Source organism: Microcebus murinus, chromosome 21 (assembly GCF_040939455.1).
Source record: "Microcebus murinus isolate Inina chromosome 21, M.murinus_Inina_mat1.0, whole genome shotgun sequence".
Lineage (NCBI taxonomy): Eukaryota > Metazoa > Chordata > Mammalia > Primates > Cheirogaleidae > Microcebus > Microcebus murinus.
Window position 1 is genome coordinate 1,312,285 of NC_134124.1, and position 22,832 is coordinate 1,335,116.

At 38.1% G+C, this 22,832-nt stretch overlaps 1 protein-coding gene across 13 annotated transcripts in view; it reads right to left on the reverse strand.

Annotated features, from left to right (window-relative positions):
- Positions 1–7,866: 7,866 nt before the first annotated feature.
- Positions 7,867–22,832, reverse strand: part of RAPGEF6 (Rap guanine nucleotide exchange factor 6) — a 198,596-nt gene continuing 183,630 nt past the window's right edge. For 10 of the 13 annotated variants that reach the window (XM_012762091.2, XM_075995989.1, XM_012762092.2 and 7 more), the window contains 5 exons: positions 22,672–22,806; positions 16,439–16,667; positions 14,832–15,334; positions 11,908–12,222; positions 7,867–11,223 (listed from right to left, as the gene is read on the reverse strand). In XM_012762091.2, coding sequence (XP_012617545.1) covers positions 11,198–11,223; positions 11,908–12,222; positions 14,832–15,334; positions 16,439–16,667; positions 22,672–22,806 — 1,208 coding nt within the window. In that variant the 3' untranslated portion in view covers positions 7,867–11,197. Of the gene's footprint in view, positions 11,224–11,907; positions 12,223–14,831; positions 15,335–16,438; positions 19,469–22,671; positions 22,807–22,832 lie in introns of those variants that run through there. The other 3 variants (XM_012762096.2, XM_012762095.2, XM_012762099.2) reach the window with 2 other exon arrangements.

Sequence of the window (22,832 nt, forward strand, 5' to 3'; positions counted from 1 at the left end):
GCCCCCAATAAATGGTGCTGGGAAAACTGGATATCCATATGCAAAGAATGAAGTCAAATCTTTACCTTATACCATATGCAAAGATCAAAATGGACAAAAGACCTAAAATTATAAAACTCCTAGAAGAAAAGATAGGGTAAAAACTTGTCAACATTTGACTTAGCAATGATTTCATGGATATGACACCAAAAACAAAGGCAACTAAAGTAAAAATACACAAATTGAACTATATCAAAATTTAAAACTTTTGTGCATCAAGCAACACAATTAACTGAGTGAAAAGGCAGCCTATGGAATATATTTGCAAATTCTATGTCTGATGAAGGGTTAATATCCAGAATATATAAAGCTCAACAACAACAAAAAATCTGATTAAAAAATGGGCAAAGGACATGAATAGCATTTCTCCAAAGAAGATAAACAATTGGCAAATAAGCACCTGAAGGGGCTCTATATAACTAATCATTAGGGAAATGATGCAAATCAAAACCATAATGAGATACAACTTCACACCCTAATTAGCTTCACACCCTAATTTGTTTGCTATGCAAACAACAGAAAACAAATGTTGAGATGTGGAGAAATTGGAACCCTTGTACACTGTTGGTAGGAATGTAAAATAATGCAACTGCTATGGAAAACAATTTAGAGGTTCCTCAAATAATTAAAAATAGTACTATACTACCTCATGATCTAGAAATCCAACATCTGGGTATATATGCAAAGAATTGAATATACCCAAAAGAACTGACAGCAGGATCTCAAAGATATGGTTGCACAATATGAATGTACTGAACCCTGCTCAACTGTGCAGGTAAAAATGGTTAAGATGATAAATTTTATGTGTATTTTACTACCATATTTTAAAATGCCACAAAAAAACCCCCACAAAAAACCAAAACTCAAGTAAGACTAACACATGCAATATTTGTTAGAGGGAGTGGAACACCAGGGGGCCGTGATAGGTTTCGGCTTCCATGAGAGCAGAAGCATGTCTGGGGTAGTTGTATACAATGACTAATAAACCCAAATGAACTCTTGTGTTTCGTTCATAAAATCCCCCAGGGCACTAGAGATCAAGTTGCTAGTTCAACACTTATTCATGATTAAAAAGTTTTAGCAAACTAGGAATAGAAGGGAACTTTCTTAATCTGAGAAGAGCTAATACACAAAATTTACAGCAAACAGTGTATTTATTGGTGAAATGTTGATAATTTTTCCCTATCACCACACTTCCTTTTTTTTTTTTTTTGAGACACAGTCTCACTTTGTTGCCCAGGCTAGAGTGAGTGCGGTGGCATCAGCCCAGCTCAAAGCAACCTCAAACTCCTGGGCTCGAGCAATCCTATTGCCTCAGCCTCCCAAGTAGCTGGGACTACAGGCATGTGCCACCATGCCCGGCTAATTTTTTCTATATATATATTAGTTGGCCAATTAATTTCTTTCTATTTATAGGAGAGACGGGGTCTCACTCTTGCTCAGGCTGGTTTCCAACTCCTGACCTTGAGCGATCCTCTCGCCTCAGCCTCCCAGAGTGCTAGGATTACAGGCGTGAGCCACCACGCCCAGCTTCACACTTCTATTCAGCACTATAGTGAAAGATGTAGCCAATAAAAAAAGAGTTGAATTAAAAAGGAAGAAATAGAACTATCTTTAGCTGTAGATTACATGTGTATATAGGAAATCTAAAATAATTATTATTAGGATTAAGTGGATTTGGTAAGGCTGCTGGATGCTAGATTAACATTAAAAATCAATTTTATTTATATTAATATTTGCCAAGAATAAATTAAAAACTGAAATTTTAAAAGCTACTATTTATAATAGCATCAGGCCGGGCGCTGTGGCTCACGCCTGTAATCCTAGCTCTTGGGAGGCCGAGGCGGGCGGATTGCTCAAGGTCAGGAGTTCAAACCCAGCCTGAGCAAGAGCGAAACCCCGTCTCTACTATAAACAGAAAGAAATTAATTGGCCAACTGATATATATATATAAAAAAAATTAGCCGGGCATGGTGGCGCATGCCTGTAGTCCCAGCTACTCGGGAGGCTGAGGCAGAAGGATCACTCGAGCCCAGGAGTTTGAGGTTGCTGTGAACTAGGCTGACGCCATGGCACTCACTCTAGCCTGGACAACAAAGTGAGACTCTGTCTCAAAAAAAAAAAAAAAAAAAAAAAGTATAATAGCATCAAATATATTAAACACTTAAATCTTACATAAAAAGTATGAAAGGCCTTAAACCAAAACAAAACAGAGCAATACAAAAATCTAAATAAATGAAGGAATACACCAGGTTCACAGATTAGAGGACTAAACTTCATGAAGATGTATGTCAATTTTCTTCAAATTGATATATAAACTCTAGAAAATCCCAATCAAAATTGCAACTGTTTGTGTGTTTATGTGCAAGTGTACACGTCTGTAAGTTAGTCAGCTGGTTGTAAAATTTATTTGGAAATGAATGATACAAGAATATCAGAAAAGCAGCACAGGGGTCAGAGAACTTTCTTGCTCAGATATCAACATGTATTGTAATACTACAGTAGTCAAGACAGGGTGTTTTGGGGAATGGAGAAACAGGCTGATAACACAGAATACAAGAGCCCAGAAATAAGCATACACGTGGATGGTAGACTTACAGCAAAATGACACTGAAATGCTGTAGGAAAAGAGCCTTATCTTTTCAATAAATGGTACAGGAGCAATCTGTAGGGAGAGGTATAAAACCTGACTCCTACCTCATAGTACACACAAAAATCTATTCCTGATGTGTTCAGTGCTAAATATAAAAGGCAAAGCATTTCAGCATTTAAAAGGTAATACAGAATACATTCATGACCTTAGAGTATGAAAAGACTTCTAAAATAAAACACCCAAAAAAACACTATCCATAAAGGAAAAAATAAATCTCTCTAGTTTAAAATTAAGAACTTCTCTTCATTAAGAGACACCATTAAGTGTATGACAAAGCAAGCCAGAGGGAGAAGATGTTTGCCACAGGTATAGCTAACAAAGGAGTCATACCCAGAATATACAAGGAACACCTACAAATCAATGAGAAAAAAATAGACTTAAAAAGCTATTTCGTAAAAGAAATCAAATGGTCCATACAAGTATGAAAAGCTCAACCCCACTAATAATCAGGGAAATGCAAACTAAAACCATGATAAAATATTATTATATACCCACCAAAATGGCCAAAGTTAAAAAGCCTGAAAATACCAACTGGTCAGAACAGATGAGCAGCTGCGAGGCAGGGTCTTTGGAATATTCAGTTTTTCGGTATATATTAAAATTGATTGCTTTGTATGCACATTACCTGCTTTTCATTCTCGTTCAGAGTTGGACCACTTGTATTTTTTGGTACATTTCCCTTGGGATCTCTGGAAAAAAAAAACAACAACCAGTCATTAATTAATTGGGCAACTAAAAATACATAGAAAAAGTTAGCTGGGCATGGTGGTGTATGCCTGTAGTCCCAGCTACTTGGGAGGCTGAGGCAGGAGGATTGCTTGAGCCCAGGAGTTTGAGGTTGCTGTGAGCTACCCTGACGCCAAGGCACTCTAGCCTGGGCAACAGAGTGAGACTCTGTCTCAAAAAAAAAAAAAAAAGATAACAGTCATTAGGAATTAGCTGCAGCCACACTGTCCACTCACTTTTATCCAAAGATTATTCAACTAGAATCCAAAATTCTATGGAATTTTCTGGTTTGGCATACTTTCATTCAGTTACCTCCGTGAAGGACAATTCTCCCCAAATATTTCACTATCAGACACATCTGGAAAGACCCTAAGAAATTACCTTGCTCTCTTCCCTTTGAAACAAAAACCCTGCGAGTCACTTTGTCCCACGGCACCACCTGGTGGTTCCAGTGCATGTTTACCATGGCTCCCCTATCTAGACCGTTTCTTCCAAAGGAGAGTTTTCCGCCCAGGATCATCCGCCACTACGCGCCACGTAGCACAGTTAACTAACACCTCCCGGCGGTCAAGTCCAACTCTGTACAAAGTCCTTCATAAGACTGAGCACCTCGCCATATGCTTATTGGACAATTTTCTCTTTTTTATGAAGTGCTTAAGTTTTTTGCCCATTTTATCTGTTGAGTATCATTTTTCTTTTGGTATATAGAAGTAATTTATATATGCTAGGTACCTGTCCTTTGAAAGTTATATGAATTAAATATATTTTCCAACTCTATGGACTCTTTGTTCTTATAAACAGTATTTTTTGGTGAATATTTTTTTGGTTTTAATATAGTCAAATATATAAACTATTTCTTTTAGAGTTAGGGCTTTCTTGTATCTTATTTGAGAAATACCACTCCTGAGATTTTGTTATATAATTTCTGTGTTATTTCTTCTGTCAGTGTTTGGTAGAAATTACCAGTAAAGCCATCCAGGACTAGAATTTTCTTTGTGGAAAAGCTTTTAAATTACAGATTCAATTTCTTTAATAGTTACCAGACTACTAAATTTTCTTTCTTGCTATGGTTCTCGTAAGGTATGCTTTCTCTATAATCTGCTTATTTCATCTACATTTCAGTTATTCAAAATATCTTAACACAAGCATGATGATTCTTTTCATTCCCGACACTGGTTAGTTCTGGCATTTTTCTTTTTACTTGATAATTCCCACCAAGAGTTTACTACCCATTTTGTGTTTTTTCAAAAACCAATTTATTGCTTTAATCTTTCTTTGCAAATTATATATTTTATTAATTTCTGTTCTTAATTCTTTTTTTTCTTCCATTAATTTAGATTAATTTGCTGTTGTTCTGGTTTCTTGAGAATGTTTAATTTTTAGCCTTCTAATATTTGCACCTAAGGCTATAAACTTCCTTTTAAGTATGGTTTTAATTATATCCCAAAGATTTTCATATTCATTTTCATTCAGTTAAAAATAATTTCTACTTTCGACTATTAGAGGTATATTTCTTAACTTCCAATTTTTGTTATTAATTTAGTTCTGCTGCAGTCAGAGAACCTTCTCTATTATTTGTTGATAGTTTCTTTATGGCTTAACATATAGTCAATTTTGATAAATGCTCCATGTTCACCTGAAAATAATGTATATTTTGTAGTTGTCGGTACAGTGTTCTATATAGGCCTATTAGACTGAGTTTATTAACTGTGTTCTTCCAATTCTCCTATATCCTCACTGATGAGGAGGAGCAGGTGTCTGCTTTCATCGTTTACTGAGACAGCTGCATTAAAATTCTATATATGGACATGTGCTTTTTGGTCCAGATGGAATACCTGCCACTTTATTCTCCTGCCTGAAGCAACTAAAAAACTGGACAAAATACATAAAACAATGCCACTGGAGACACTGGGAAGCTAAGAACAGTAACTGTTGAGAGAACAAGAAACAAGAAGAGGCGAGCCTGTCCAGTGCACCTGTTTGCTACCTGGAGAAACGTGCAGGCCACAGAGCGAGGGAGGGAGTCCGGCTAGGCTAAAGTGGCGAGAGCTCAATTTTCATAAACTCTTCCAGGGAACAAGACATTTTAACATTAATAGCAAACTGTGACAAGGGTAGAAAATTATAGATCATTTCTCTCTTGAACAAAATGCAAAAATCCTAAATAAAATATTGCAAAATAAACTTAGAGATATATAGAAACAATAATGTAACTAAATAGGGTTTATATTAGTAAAGCACAGTGTGAGGTGGGGGAGCAGGGGTGGACAGGAAGGGGTTTACACTATGAAATTTATCAATTAACTCACCAGACTAACACATGAGGGAAAATTATTTGATCATCTCAACAGATTCAAGAAAAGCATTTGACAAAATTCAACACCAGAAATCCCCTTAGCAAACTATTAATATATATAAAACAGAACTTCCTTAAATTCATAAATACCACAAAAATCCTCCAGCAATCACCAGGCTCATTGGTGACATCTGAATGCTCCGCAACCCCAAGATCAGGAACAAAGAAAGGGTTCCCACTATGACCACTTCTGTTCAACACTGTGCTGGATATTCTGGTCAGTGCAGTAATAAAAGAAACAAAATGCAAAATGACTGGAAATAAATGTCACATGAACCGAAGATACGAGCATGCAAAACATTCCAAAATAATTCACAAATAGTTAGCATAAATAAGTGAACAGATAAAGGTAGAGATACAGGTCATTGCAAAAATCAATTTTATTTCAATATTGTATCAACAAATAGTCAACAAAAGATCTAAATAGACACTTCACAAAAGAGACACATATCCAGATGGCCAGCAAGTGTTTGAAAAGATGCTTGGTACTATTAGTCATTATTGAAATTGAAATTAAAACCACAATAAGATATCAGTACACACTTACCAGAATGTCTGAAATAAGAAAAATATTAGGCTGACTAGCTGCAGAGGAAGGTTCTGAGATAGCCAGTTCTTCTCTTAGCTTTATTAAATTTTGGAGGGTGCAGGGGTTAAAGGAGGCTTCCTGAGGTATGTTTCTGGACTACCACATCCCTTAACTATAGGGGCTGGGTCGCCAAAATAAGACAAATATAGTAAATTGTGTTTGTTTCCTGCTATAACAAATTACAACAAATTTATTATCTTACAGTTCTGACGGCCAGCAATCCAAAATCAAGGTGCTGGCAGACGCCACTTCCTCTGGAGGCTCCAGGAGAGAGTCCCTGTCTTGCCTTGTCCAGTTCCTGGCAGCTGTCGGCACCAGCTGCACGGCTCGAGGCTGCACGTCTCTCTGCCGTCTTCACGTTGCTGTTCTCACACTGCCATCTTCTCAGTGTCTGTGGCATCTTCCTTTGCGTCTCTCTTATAAGGACACCTGTGACGGTATTTAGGTCCCACTCAGATAATCTAAAGTCATCTCATCTCAAAATGTTTAACTACATCTGCAAAGATCCTTTTCTCACATAAAGTAGCACTTACAAGTCCCAGGGATTAGGGTTGGATATTTTTGTTTAGTTGTTATTCAACCTACAACACTTGTATTTAATACATTTCCTAAATTAAAAAATGAGCTAGTGAGACTGGAAAGATGATGCTCAGGGAAAGGAATGGCCTGGGAAAACCTGGTGTGTGTTAGGCAGAGGTAATCTGGGAGAAGGTGGAAGCCTTAGCTATCACGGGAGTGGCATTCACTAGGTACAGCAAGACTGGGTGACTTACCAAAGGTGGTAAAGCAGAATTTCCTTCTTTGCCTGGGTCCTGGGATCTGATCCCATGAGAGCAAAGGCTGTATTTGCACATACGGCCCAAAGGAGTGGCAATGTGCATGCTGTGGCAGACCCAGCCAGCATTCCACTCAGTATCTATTCTTTCCATCTTCACTGGAAAGAATCCTAATTTTGTTAGGAACATCAATTGCTCCGATGAAACAGATCATTTCCAAGATTCCCATGCAGCTACTATCACACAACACAGATCTAACAAGATATAGGCAGAAATATGCAAGTGGAGCTTCTGGAAAAGCTACTGTTTTGCTAATAAAAGGGACACACAATTACACCTTTTCTCCTAAGCCATTCCTTCCCCTTCCTTCCTGAAACGCAGAGGTGCCCCGAGATGGAAATATTGAGTCCCAACAGCATTGTGGAGTTACTGTATCAGCCCCAGACGGCCAGCTCATACACTTTCCTGTTACAAGAAAGAAAGAAAAAGCCCTACTGGGCTTTAAGCCACAGTTATTTGGTTTGCAATCAAAAACAGTCTTTTTAACTTAAATAATAGCTAGGTGTTTCACAGATTCTATATGATCAGTAAGTATACCCCTCCAATTTCTCTGGATACTTAAAAAAATAAGGCTTTCAGACCAACATGGATCTGAAACTGGCACTCTCCAATGACTGGGTGTAGCTGTTCCAGATGTTCCATGTATTCACAATAAATGCAGAGAAGGTTAATGTAGAGTCTTTATTGATTCCACCAATGTATTAGTAGACATGATAATAATAAATGGTACTTTTACATTCTTTTAACAAAAAATATAACAAATATTTACACTCAGTAAAAATACAAAAAGCATACAGAGGCACTGTCTTTCTAAAAGACGTAAGTTTAAGAGGTATCAAAAAATAGGAGACAAACATTGCTTGTTACAGGATGCATTACAATCAATGAATTGTGCAGTATAATTGCTATTTGATTATTACAACTGTGCAGTTTTGTTTTTGTCTTTTGCTGATAAGCTTACATGTTTCAATTTTAAAAGATCAACTGCATTCTGTGTATCAAAAATAAAGACGCCTAAAAAATGCACAACAAAAGCTGAAGATGAGCTGGGGTTCAAGTTTAAATTTGAAAATGTATTGTGACATTTTTCTGAAGATTTATCCCTTTTTTCTAGCTTTTAAGGTAATGCTAAAAGAATATATAAACTTTAACATCATATTTTTTTTGAAAAAAACTTAGAATATCAATCATTGTTTTATACTAGGAAACTTTTTCTCCTCCCTTTTTCTGTAGGGGAAAGAATACTTCATAAAACTCAGGCTTGTTCTTAGAAACTCCTCACATTTTCAACCTGGGAGAGACTCTTGAGGTGATGTAAATGATGATAATGTGACTTACCACTCTCATGAAATTCATTACAGACTTTTTCTCCCCAAAGATCATACTGAAGTAATCATGTGGAGTAAATGAGAATTTATTAATTATAATAAATTTTTATGGAATCATGTATTGGATTTACTAATTCTCCAAATCTTTTATTATGAAGAGATTTTGTTGAAACTTACTATTTGGCAAAAGCTTTGCATTGAGGGTTTACTAATGCAATCATCTTGGCAGATTTCAGTTGTGGTAGAGACAGAGGGCACTCATCTATTCCTTAAGATTATAAATTTATAAAATAAAAACAAAACAAAGTGGGATTTGGACTTGGAGCAAATAAAGGTTAAGGCTTTTCTTTTTCTAGTCACATGACAAACTCAGAGAAGGCAGAAATGTACCTTAAATTAAAATATAAAAATCAAAACCTCATGATTTTTTAGGGGATACATACATATCAAACCACAAAGCATTTGGCTTTTAGTTCCTGATCAATGTGATCAGCTGGTCCAAACACTCAGTTAAAGCTAGATTAAAGCCAAGGCAGCTACAAGGCGCAAGTCCAAAACCACAGGCCTCAACTCTCTGTGCAAGGTATTATTTACAGTTTTTACACCATTAAGGACAAAGACAGGTAAGGCTTTCACTTGGTTTGAAAGACCTGCTACATAAAGACACTGTGCAAACAGCACATTCTTCTGGAGTAATGGATATAAAATGGTGAGAACAGACACCCAAATTTGATAAAAAGGTAGTTATGGCAAAAATATCTTTCACTTTCTTTTGCTGTGGACATAAAAACAACATGATGTAAATCAGTGAAGAAAACAATCTGTAATTGGAGGACCACTGTGTATAAGCCAAATCACTTCAGTGTGACGTTCAAACCAGGATTTTTGGTTCAGGCTGCTTTCCGTTTCAAAGGACCAAGAGAGCTATGGAACTACCTAGCCTCATTCTCACATACCTGGGCTAATTTCTAAGGCTTAAATTTTAGATAAATGTTTTCTCCCCGGGGGAATTTGTCAGACATGCTCTTTTTCCTAAAATGAAGAGACAATCATTTTGATGGGCAAGATGAACCACTACCATTTACTACTTGAAACTGATTTATGATTTTAACATGAAGGGGACAGGCAGGAAGACAGAGAAAGGGAGGAGTCACCTAGGAAAGAGAACAAACTCCGACAAAGGAAGTCACAGACCAACTAAATCTACGTGGACACACGTGGATAACCATTCAGAAGTAAACCCTTTTTGGCTCCTAGTTGATCTGGGTAGTGAACATTAATGGCTTTGGCTTCTTCTTTTTTTGGTAATCACAGAAGTTTATTAAAATCTCACTTGCCTTTACGCTAAAAAACAAATGAAAAAATTTAAACTTAATATACAGAAAAACATTGTATTTCATTTGTAAAAATGAAAAACCTACCACTCCAGTAAATAGTCACTGAAATTTTAATTACTTAAATTAAGAGGGCCATGCCCAAGAGGACGGAAAGGTATGTCCTTTTAAGGACCAAACTGAGAACCAAGAGACAATCATGTCTACAATTCTAGCTCCTCTTTCTCGAACCACAAAATTTTACGGCAGGCAGCTGCGAGCTGTAGGGCTTACCAAGACTGGACACAGCGGGTGCTCTGAGTTGTGGGTGGTCCTCTGCAGAACACTGCGTGAGGCCAAATTCATCTCCATGACTACAACACCTATGATTCTACTTCTTTTACAAACAGAACTCATACTTGAGTTGTGAGAAATTTTAGTTTTCAGTTTCTATAGTGTAGAACTCTCTAGAACCCAATCTCTATTAGATTTATACTTGTAGTTATAATACAGCGTAACTATTACTTCAGAAAGAATTTGTATACATGTCATTTAACTTCAAAATTTCATTCTTTGGAAATCAGGGTTCTGGGCCTCTCCCTCCCTACCCTCTCCCCTTTCCCAAAAGACAAGAAACTCTGTGGCAGCTTCATTTGGCCCCCCACACCCACACTATGACCAGCACGAAGTTTCTAACACCTCAGCTTCGAAGGGCTTCCTGCTCCACTCAAAAACTGAGACCCTGCCTTGCACTGGTGCTACAGATCAAGCTGTATCCCTGTACAGATTGAGCATATCATCTCTGCAAAGATGACTTCTGTTCAGACAGACCAGAGACAGTTTTATGTCCTCTAACATAAGTATCAGCTAACAAGGGTTCCCAAATACAAACAAAACCACAACACTTCAAATAATAAGTTAGTTTTCAAATACACAAGAATATCCTTGGTATTGGCAGACACTGTGAATTTGTCCTTTAGCCCAACCTATGGCTTGGAAATAATAATGCCCTATCTTTAAAATAACCTGCTAAAGGAAAATCTATACTGATATACATGGAGATGACTCTGAGTTTAAATTTCTTCTGTAACTGTGGTCCCAGGGCAGGTCTGGCGTGTATGGTGGAGACTGGGATGTGGGCACAGCATCCAGAGCTGAGGAACTGCTCACAGGCAGGAATCGCATGGAAGGAAGCATGACACAGGCCTGTCTCACCGCTCGGAGCACGGGTCATGTGACCTCTGGGTCGCAGCAGCAGCAGCAGCGCACTGTCTGTGGCAACAGCCTGCACAAGCAGGAGGAGGTTCTGCCCGCTGCTCTGTGACTTTCAGTAGTCTCCAAATGTGTCATCCAAAAGCTAGACTGCCGAAACTTGTTCATTTTCTGAAAATAATAAAAACACAATTAACTGGCAGATCAGCATATTAATGAAGACCAACCAATAATTTAGTAATCTGCTTAGAAAATTAGTCAGTTTCAACAATGAAATCCTCTCAAACATTGCATCAGGGCACAGACTTTATTGTAATGACATTCATGGTTTCTGATCACATTGAAGGTTGACAACAGACTGAAATTTCATAAATGGTTCTTAATCACTTTATTACCCTATTGCTTAAAAGTATAAAACTTCATCCACTTTTAATAAAGCAAACCATTTTTCAAACAGCTACAAAGTCAGTCAAAAGCTTTGCTAATAAGGGGAACTGTATCAACAGTATGATTTCAGGTAATCTAGCATTTGAAATGCAGTTTCAAGATTCCACGCATTAATGTAAAACACAACTCCACTAATGCCAAATTCTTCCTCTCAAAATTATCCTTTTAGACTGAGCTGCTGTTTTATCAGAGGTACTCTATTTGAGCCAGAAAGGTACTCGGCACACAGAAACAAGCAGCTTGCCCTTTTCATTGAAAAAACACGCCACCATATTTAGGAATTTATTTAACAGAGATTTAAGGCATTTAAAGAAACCATTAAGTAACTACCACAAAACACGAGAATAAAGACTGTTTACTGTGTTCAGCAATTCATTTAAGAGCCATCAAGGTAGTCTGTCCACATACCATCTGCTTCGCTCTCTGCGCCAGTCACATCTGCTAGTTTGGGATGGGACGGCTGCACACTCTGCCTTTGCGGCTGAGTCACAGTCTTCGAAGACACGCAGGCCACAGGGCTGCCACTGAGAGCAGCTGGCGGCAGTCTGGAGAGGCTGCCATGCATCATCTTTGACCTCTGCACTGCCACACTATAATCTGGAGGTTTTAGGTGCGGGTGGGGTCCTTCCTTCAGGTCCGCTAAAGAGATTCCCATGTATCCTGGAGGAGTGGGTGGTGGCTCCCTATACCTATCGTCCTTCTTGGGTGAGGTGACACAGTACACTGGCATAAAACATAAGCAATGGAAATGTTAATGAAAAACATAAGAAATGAAAAAAACATTGAAACTTATTACAATGACAAAATAGAACTTAAAAAAACAGACAAAATGAATAAATTTGAATGGCAGTAGATTAAAAACATTTTTAAAAGGCTTAATGAACTTAGTATTTATTTGAACCCGTTTTTAAAATGCATGAACTATATTAAAGTTTATAAACATTCAACATAACGAGAGAGAGTTGGGGAGATGACAGCGATGACGAGCTTCCTGCTATGGCTGAGTGCTCACGTCACACACAGGCCAACAACTCCTCAAGTGACACCAACCTGAGAGATGACTGAGTTGGAAACATGTAAAAGTTCACCCTAAATATCCATTTTCTATTAATTGAGAGAATTTGCTTAGAGATAATGTCTGGGCCATCTGTTGAAGGCTGTTTCACTCTGTCCCTGATACAGAAACAACTTAACTTTCCTGGTACAGAGGAACCAATTCCTTCAAGAATCTTACTTCTAACTTCTGCACTGTGATTAAGTAGGGAAGAAAAAAATCATAATTTTAGGAAATTCATCTCAAATTAAATTTCTCTGATTTTCAGTGAACATTAAAAATAATGGTTACTTTAAATCCTTTCCCCTAAATTTGTAAGCCCAAGGAAAAGCCACAAAAGGCATCAGAAACAGGTTAAAGAGGAAGTTCTGTGAAATTAAGACCAATCCACAGGACCCACAAAGCAAATAGCTCTGAATATCTTGATCATGCAAGAGACTTTTAAAACACAAAAAATGCCTATATACAAGCAGAATATATTTACAAAGACTATTAAATAATTCTAACACTCTTTCTTCCCATTAGAGAATTAAGTTTGTCTAGACTGAAATTTCTACAATTCTACCAGTAAAATTTGCATGTACTATTAAGGTCAGAAAGGATTTCCATTCCTGTATGAGGAGAGGTTGGAATGGGCAGCTGGTGGTGGAGAGGCTGTCAAAAGCAACACGACAAAAATGAAGAATGTAAGCGATCTGCCCAGAGTCACCCAGAAATGAAGGATTTAAAAAATCTATATTCCCAAATGGACAAGAGATTTTTATATCCTTGTACACACATTCTTATATATCCCTAAAGTGGTTACCTAAAGGGCTTTTTTTTTTCTGGAGACAGAGTCCTGCTCTGTGCCCTAGCCAGAGTGCAGTGGTGTCACCACAGCTCACTGCAACCTGCAACTCCTGGGCTCCTGTGATTTCGCACTTCAACCTCCCGAGTAGCTGGGAGAACAGGTGTGTGCCATGACATCTGGTTAATTTTCCTAGTTTTAGTAGAAACGGCGTCTTGCTCTTGCTCAGGCTGGTCTCTGGTCTAACTCCTCAGCTTAAGTGATCCTCCCGCCTCAGCCTCCCAGAGTGCTGGGACTGTAGGTGTGAGCCACTGCGCCTCGCCTCCTAAAAGGCTTTTTTTTTTTTTTTTGAGACAGAGTCTCGCTTTGTTGCCTAGGCTAGAATGAGTGCCGTGGCGTCAGCCTAGCTCACAGCAACCTCAAACTCCTGGGCTCAAGCAATCCTTCTGCCTCAGCCTCCCAAGTGGCTGGGACTACAGGCGTGCGCCACCATGCCCGGCTAATTTTTTGTATATATATTATTTGGCCAATTAATTTCTTTCTATTTATAGTAGAGACGGGGTCTCGCTCTTGCTCAGGCTGGTTTTTGAACTCCTGACCTCGAGCAATCCGCCCGCCTCGGCCTCCCAGAGAGCTAGGATTACAGGCGTGAGCCACCGCGCCCGGCCTTCCTAAAAGGCTTTATCAACAACGACAACAACAGAAATCCTTGGAATAAATGAATGAGCTAAAAACCCAACATATTATGCAATATGACAAGTAGCTATAATATCAGCACATTTCTCTTTTGCATTTTTAGTGATTAAATGTGACATCATGAATATTCTTTAGAATTAGGAGTTGATTATGATAATAGTTATTCAAAATATGGTCATTCCACATAAGTAGAAAAGCAAGGACTATTATACCCAAGTATTTATACAATTCAGGGAAGAAATGGGGAAAAAAGAATTTGATGGCTAAATATTAAAAGAATACACTAAGAAAGCTTAGAATGGAATCGACAAACAGGAGTTGAGATTCTCAGGATGTGCGCCAGGAGGGAATACTGAAAAATGTTTTGGACTTCTTTACCATATTTTCCCTTACTTTTATTCCCTAAAATTAATAGTCTATTCAATGTTTCTGCCATGTATACACAGCAATTATCAAAGAAATTTACGAGGTGACAAAGATAAGAATCCCTTTATTACTACTGGATAGTAATGCAATGATATTCCTCAATGAAACGAAAAAGATCTTAAAAACAAAACAAACTTGTCCTTCTAACTGAAGATCTTCACATCAGACTTTTCATTTTAATGGCTTGAATTTCTGCTCTAAAGCCCTTGAGAAACCATGAATTTTGGGGAAATAATTTGTGGAAGGAGGGAGGAAAGAAAGGTTGGAAAGAACAAATTTTTGCAATAATAAAATCCAAGACATACAATGACATTTTTTTCACCACTTAATCTCTAAATGTCAAAGATATAACAAAAACATGTAACTTACCGATCAAACCCTTCTCAGTGCTAGAAGTGACAGTTTTGTATACTGGGTCAGTGGCATCCTTGAGGTCCAAGCCTTCAGACGACTCAGCCTGGGTGCTCTCCAGCACTCTCCGTCTCACTGTCCCATAGTTTGGTTCATACGTGTCAGACAGAGAACTGGACGAGGCCCAACTCTGTCTCAACGGATTAGTCTCTGGACTTGCTCTACACTGATCACAAGTTCTAGAGCTGCCCTGAGGACAGACATAAGGCTCACAGTCAGCGGGTTCAACTTCGGCAATAGGGTCATCCAAATGAGTATGTCTGTAAGAGTTCAAAAAATCCCAGCTTTTTGGGTTTGGAAGGCTTTGGAAGTTGTCATGGGAGCTGCTTGAACAGGAAGTCCAACTTCCACGGCCACTGTCAGCTGCTTCTATAATGATATGCTCATGAGAAATCTCTTCATTGCTCACCGAAGATGAGACAGCTAAACTCTTGATTAGAGATGGCTTTGAGAGTGTCCATCTAGAATTGGAGATAATACACAATTAAAAGTAATTTTCTGGCTTACTGTAAAAACTTTCTTCTGTTTTAAGTTATTGCTGCCTATAAGAAACTACAGAACATGTACCATAAATGTTCATGCCTGAATAATCTTGTGAAGAAAATGACACTACCATCAATCATCACCAAACTCCTCATTAGCATTAATGTTCATACTCAGCTAGACACTTACACTAAAGAAACTCAAATATTTAGCAAGGTTTCCTCAGAATTTGCCTTTTTAAAGAAGCATTTATGTGGTTTTTTTGACATAGGGTCTTGCTCTGCTGCTCAGGCTGGAGTGCAGTGGCTGTGCATGGGTGTGATCATTGCACACTCCAGCCTCCAACTCCTGGGCTCAAAAGTCATCTTCCTGCTTCAGCCTCAAGAACTAGGACTATAGCCACTGTGCACAGTAAAAATTTTTCTTGAATTGATTTTAAATGAAAATGCAAATGTGAGGTTTCAAATGAATAAAATTAAGTACACATTTTCATTTTTTTTTCTTTTTAAATTTTAAGCCAAATTTAGCAGTGGGGGGTTGTATACCAACTTCAGTGACACTAATGTTAATGAGTTCTTTTTTTTTTTTTTTGAGACAGAGTCTCATTCTGTTGCCCTGGCTAGAGTACTGTGGCGTCAGCCTAGTTCACAGCAACCTCAAACTCCTGGGCTCGAGCGATCCTCCTGCCTCAGCTTCCTGAGTAGCTGGGACTACAGGCATGCACCACCATGCCCTTCTAATTTTTTCTATATATTTCTAGTTGTCCAATTAATTTCTTTTTATTTTTAGTAGAAACGGGGTCTCTGTTGATAGCAGGTGCACTTTGGATTATTGACTGAGAAGATACATAATGATAGAAAGTTACTTGAATTTAATAACACTTTAAAAATGAGTTCCTATATATCTTTCAAAATAGTACTTATTTAAATATTCTGCATAGAGAATATACGCGTGCCCCTCATGTTCTTTTATGGATCCCCTTCCAACTACCCCACGGGGGTTCCAAGGTCCAGGTGGGGAGCATGGCTTTCAGCGGCCACTTGGCTTGAGTTTGTGATATGGACACAGATAAGGATCTTTACCCAGGGCCAAGCTGACCGTGGTCTCCCATCCCTGAGGAGTGCTCTGTCTTCTCTGATGCCCCGCTGGACTCAGGTGCTGCTGGAGCCTGGGAGGGGCACCGGTCATCCTGGAGAGCTGCAGACATGGAGTCCACAGAACAGTTGCTCACGATGCTGGACCGGGAAGAAATCTCGCTGTGGCTGGAGTCAGATAAGTTGTCAGATTTAGCTGATGGTGTAAGAGTATAACCTGAATGGGAAAAGAACACTGATCAAACTACAAAACAAGGGAACAGGTAGTAGAATAGTCAGGAAAATGACTTTAAAAACCCCAGAAAAATAACAAGACAAAAGTATTAGCAATCTCAGTTCCCATTTATATAGATATAATGGTGCCAATTTTCTCCATACATTCTTCTACATATCCATTCACCTAACCTACCCATACCATGCCAATCCAACTCCAAAAAAAAAAAAAAAAAAAAAAAAGATAGTCAAGATCCAGTATTACTGAGAGAATTAGTCTAAAGGTATATTTGCCCCCAGGCTATTGTACAGCTAACAACATTTAATAAAACAAGAAGGCCCTAAATACACCGTAGACATTAGAAAGTAGACGTCTAAGAATTTCTCAACTTCTTTTTAACTTTATGCCCACCCTTCTTTGATTAACATAAATATTTTATATGTGACCCGAATCCAACATACCACCTTCAGGTAGGGGTGGGGATGGGATTCAGGATTCAAGGGAAAGAGCTGTGTATTTGCTTTTTCAAGCTACATATACTTACCCGATATTCTGCTTATGTCACCTAAAAAGTTGAGAGAGATAGTTTTGTGGTTTTTTTTTTTTTTTTTTTTTTGAGACAGGGTCTCAGCTCTGTTGCCCAGGCTGGGGTGTGCAGTGGCAGGATCATAGCTCACTGCAGCCTTGATCTCCGAGCCTCAAGCGATCCTTGTGCCTCAGCCTCCCAAAGTGCTAGGATACAGGCATAAGCCACTGTGCCTCTGTTTTAGTATTTTAAAATAAATTATTTTCAATTTGGACTTAATCTTATATCCACTTTCCTTTTTCCTCATCCACTTTGAAGAATATTAAATAGCTGAACTGACAGATGTTTAAGAATGTGTTATGAAAAACAACATCTACATGGTTTAAATTGTTCTATGACTTACTGCATAGCAGATTGCTAGAGAGATTTTATTCTGTATTCTTTGGCATAAAGGGGCAAGGATGGAGTGAGGTGAAGGATCCAAAAATAAATGTGCGGCATGATAATCCAAACAAGTGGTAGGTCTCAAAGAAGAAAACAGAATCTTCTTGTTCACGGAAGAGTAAGGTTCAATAGGTACATGACCTTTGGACCAATCTCTAGAAATCTCATTAAGAAGAACTAAGGGCTTTGTATATGTTACTGGAATTCTCGGGGCCTCAGCCTCCTCATGTATGAAGAGGAAGATAACAGTCTAAGCTTCTCTGCTTTAAGGACCTTGGGAGTTTAATCATAATATAACTCAAGTCATTAAAGAAAATGTTTATTGTACAATAGCCTTAAATTGGTTTTACTAACTATTTCAAAGAGAAAAAGAAAGACCCAGAATATGTGTGATTTATACTTGGCTTAAGGGGCCAGGAACAGGGTGAGGCAACCAAGCCACTCTCCTGACTTCTATCACACATCGCTGAACTTGAAATAACTGCTATTCATGAGTGCCCATGAGCTGATTAGTCAACACTCAAGAGGGACCAAGAAAATGGATATGGTAAATATAGTATAAATAAATCAATAAATAACCTTCCTCTTCAAAAGAAAAAAAATCATTGTTCTTTTATTTCATGGAATAGACTTGCTTCTGTTTTAAAAATAACTTAATCCTTAGTGTCTCTCAGATCAGTATTTCTCAAATATAATCTAAGAATCACCTGGCAAATTAAAATGTACATTCCTGGTCCCACTTCCAGCAATTCAAAATTATAAGGTCTAGGGTGGGACCCGGCAACTGCATTTTTTAACAAGTTTCCCAGATAATATTTAACCAGCTATGTCAGACTGGCTTCCTCGTCAATCAAAGATATGTGAAAAGTGAATGATATAAAAAGCGTATGTGGACAAGGTTCGGTTTCTTGTCTCCCAAACACTTCTATTTCCTTTAGCTTATAAAACAGTTGAAGTACTAAGATAGCAATAAAATTATCTGAAGTGAAGGTTCTGATCAGATCATTATCGGGGCTTTTATGGTGAAAGTGAACGCTGGTTGCTCAATAACTTCCTCTACTTACTTCACTCAGAGACCCAACTGCTATGAGCAGGAAATAAAGCAAACTACAGAAAATAGGAGTATAAAGTTTACTAACTCAATACATTAGTAAAATAACATATGTACAAATAAGGTACTTTAAATCAATATGACTTTGTTGCTAGAGGATCTATAATATTAAACATAAAATGCTTATAAATAGTATTTTACTAAGTTGTCTGCCTTAGCTTTGACAAATGGCTTAATTTAAGCTACATTTACATTAATAACTAAAAACAAACTTAACACTAAAATTAAATAAAAAACTTCATCAGAGTGTCTTCCTCCTTTTAGACTTGAATCGCGTACAGAAGCAGTTTAAAGCGTTACTGTTGCCTTGGCTATTTGAATTGAAGATGGCATTCCCTTTCTCATCTTTGATGTTGCTTCCAACATCCTTCTCTTTCTCACAGCTTTCTGTAGCTTGATTGTGATCTGAGTCCTCTTTTTTGCTGTTGACTAGTCTCTCCCTTGAAAGAGTTCTTTCCCTAAATCTTCTAAACGGGGATGTCATTCTTTTTCTGGTTGTGTTCTCACAACTTGGCCTGTCTCTAGTCTCCTCAGTGGCCTTCTCGGTCCTGTCTGTTCTTTTGGCTGTGCTCCTGGTAATCTGAAGGATTTTCTTTTGCAAGTAAACCCCACCTATTCCGGGGCAGCTCTGGCCACTGATCTTGGTGCTGGACTCACGGGGAGGGGATGAGGAAGACCCTGAGAGGCGCAGCAGGATGCTGTGATCAGATATGATACTGCCAACTGGAGGGAGAAATGCAAAAACCCTGACATGGTCACTTAATTCTTTCCAGTTAATCACAATTAGCCTGGTTTATATAACATTTCACTATTAAAAAATTCTAACATCTCGATAATATCTGAAAAATTATAATCTAGCAACATATTTTTTAATGCACCGAAAATCTACCATATAGTATAACCACATCAAGTCATTGCAAGACAGAAGGCAGGAGAAAGATTACCTTGATAAAAGAAGTTGGTGATAAAAAATTATTGAAAGTAAGCCAGGCTGGTAAAATCATAAGGAAAAATATGACAAGAATATCAGGTAACCAGAATTATTTCTCAAAAGTAATTCTGTATGTTTAGAATTTTAAGGCAGATTTTTATTAAAAAAAGAAAAGCTTAGTAAAATATAATAGGACATACAAATAATATATATGATAGGTATAAAAATAAATAATTTCTGATCCTGTTGTACTTCCAAGGTGGAGAGGCTGCTTTTCTTAAACATTGGGGAAGATAATGCTTAAGGTCTCTTGACTTCTTGCTTTTTAAAAGTTCTTATTTAAATTCTCCTTGTGAAAAATATGAAGATAGGCTTATTTTCTTAATCATTAGAAAACAAAGAACTAATTCCAAAGTTAAACAAGAACTAGGAACAGATATTAATAACATACTCTTAAGTGTAATGATAAAATTTTTGTTTAATCACAAACTACTGCCAAAAACCCGTCTATGGGAATAGAAACATCATATCTGGTTGAGGATTTGACAGAACATATGCAAGAACAATTTGAAACGGTTTTGAAGAGAAGAATATCTTTAGGCTTCTAAGGATTCTAAACATTACTATAAGGAGCTCACAAATCTATAAAACATGATGGTCAACTGTTGGCTACACAATGAAGGACACAATGGAGAAAAGACTTCTCTATTCTAGTGACGAGTGTGAATTTTCCGTTGGGAATAAGAGCAATGGCGGATTTCCTGTCCTTAATACCTCTTCCCACAAAAGTCACATTCCGGTATAAAACACCAAATCAGATCCAACTAGTTGCCTCGTTAGAGAATTGTCTATAATGGGATGAACCTCTGAGCAGCCTCCCAAAGGGGTGAGGACTATAACGCTCTTCCCGGAAGAGCGTTAGGAGCACATAGACACTGTTCATTCGGACCGTCTGTCTGACAGAGGCACTGCCGCCTGTCCCAGAGCTGACGGAGGGCACTTTGGACAGGACTGTACAGACAAGTAAAATTACATATGAGCTACAAAATGATCAGAAACCTATCCTTTATTTAAATACTTCTACAATATATACTATTTATATGTCCTATTTGATTTTTATTCAGCTTTTCTTAGTAAAATCTGAATGAAAATTTTACCCAGTCTCAGCTAAGTAAGGATGAAAAGGGCAGGTGAGTAATGGAGCTGTGGTGCCCTGGGGTGGCAGCAGGGAAACAGAAGAGACACTCTAATTTATACTCAACAACTTACCATGTATCACGCTTTATAAATATTATTTCATTTAAACTTTATATGAAACTCCTAAAATAGATGGTCCTTTAAAAAAAATGATTCACTGATTTATTTCTTTTAGAGACAGGATCTTGGTTGGCTCTATTGCCTAGGCTTGACTGCAGTGGTGTGACCACAGCTCACTGCAGCCTTGAACTCCTTTGCTCAAGCAATCCTCTCACCTCAGTCTCCTGAGTAGCTAGGATTATAGGCACATGCCACCATGGCCAGCTAATTTTAAAAAATTTTTTGTAGAAAATAGGGTCTCATGCTATGTTGCCAAGGCTGGCCTTGAACTCCTCGCCTTAAGTGATCCTCCTGCCTCAGCCTCCCAAAGTGCTGGGATTACAGGTGTAAGCCACCATGCCTGACCCTGGATGTTGTTTTTTTTTTACCTCTTGTAGAGAGGAAACCTGACCTTGTAAATATATTACTTGTAGTCACACAGCTACAGCAGGGCATAGAATCAGGATTCAAACTCAGGTTTACCATCACTGTGTGTCACTGCCACATAGGTGGAAAAACAAAAAAGAGCCCTGCAGAGTGGGATGAAAGTCAGAACATGGGGGTTGAAGCCAGCTATGGAAGCTTCTTTCTCCTCTTAACCACTTCGGTATGGCGCTCACTGGCTGTGAAACCTTGACCACAGCCAGCACTCATAGTCCACACGGTTGTCTGTGCTGTGCATTAACGATGAATCCGTTTTGCTCTTGTGTGATGAAGAAAGCTTTAAAGCACTGAAAGCTTGTTTTACTTTACAGGCAGCTTTACTTGTAATGTAAATCAGAATAGGTAACATAGCCATATATGTTTTTATTACGTTATTTTTAAATGTTCACGATTTAATTTTGATAAATGAAAAATTAGAAAAGTCATATCACAGTTGTCAGCTAAAGTCGCTGTGCGCGTTCATCCGTGGCTGTTGACTATAGTCGACACTCGTACCGAAGTGGTTAAAATTCACAAGCTTGTCTCTCTCTGACCACGTACCATCCTGTGCTGTGATTATTTAAAGATGTAATTCTTTTGCACCTGTGCAGATGCTCCCAAGACAAAGTAGCCATTTCCCCCAGGGGTACACAGGGCGCGTGGAGGGGCCAATGTAAAAAATACACACCCTATTTAGAATGCTGCATGTGCAGCTGACGTCAAATGGCATCTACATGCACACTTCCCAGGCTAGCCAGGAAAAGAAAAGCTTCAGTCTGAATTATGAAAACATATATCCTTAAGGGTATAGGTTATTTTAAATCCTGATTAATAAAAAGTTAATGCTCTATTACTAAAAAAAGGGAAGCATCAACCTACATATGTCTGTTTTCCTAAATCTTATAGTTGGTTAAAAAGAATTTCTTACAGAAATTTTTATTTGCACACACTCCACAGAAATGTACAAATGTAGGAAGTATGAATAACAGCATCAAGAATGTGCACCAAAACAACTGTGACTTCTGCCTTCACCCTTATATATGTTTGCCCTTTGTCACAGACAGGAAGGACTGCACATGGAATACAGGAGTCCCAGTGACATGATGCATAATATCTGGAAAGCAAATGAACGATATAGAACATGAAAGTTCAAAATGCAAGCATTAGGAGTTACATTTTTCTTAATGCTTTCTATTATTGCTACAGACTGAAGGGTAAGTATGTGCTAAAAAGTGTATTAGCCTAACAAGAACTAGCTTGAAATATTCTGTCTTACCTTTCCGAGGGGAACCTTGAGGAGACGCAGGAGGACTAGAATGTAAGGATAAGGCCACTGAAATAGTGTCTTCCGTATGTTTCTTACCACTTATTTCTTCAGTTGTCCCTAAAACTTTCTGAGGTAAACTTGTACCTAAAAATAAAACCAAAGATGCAGAT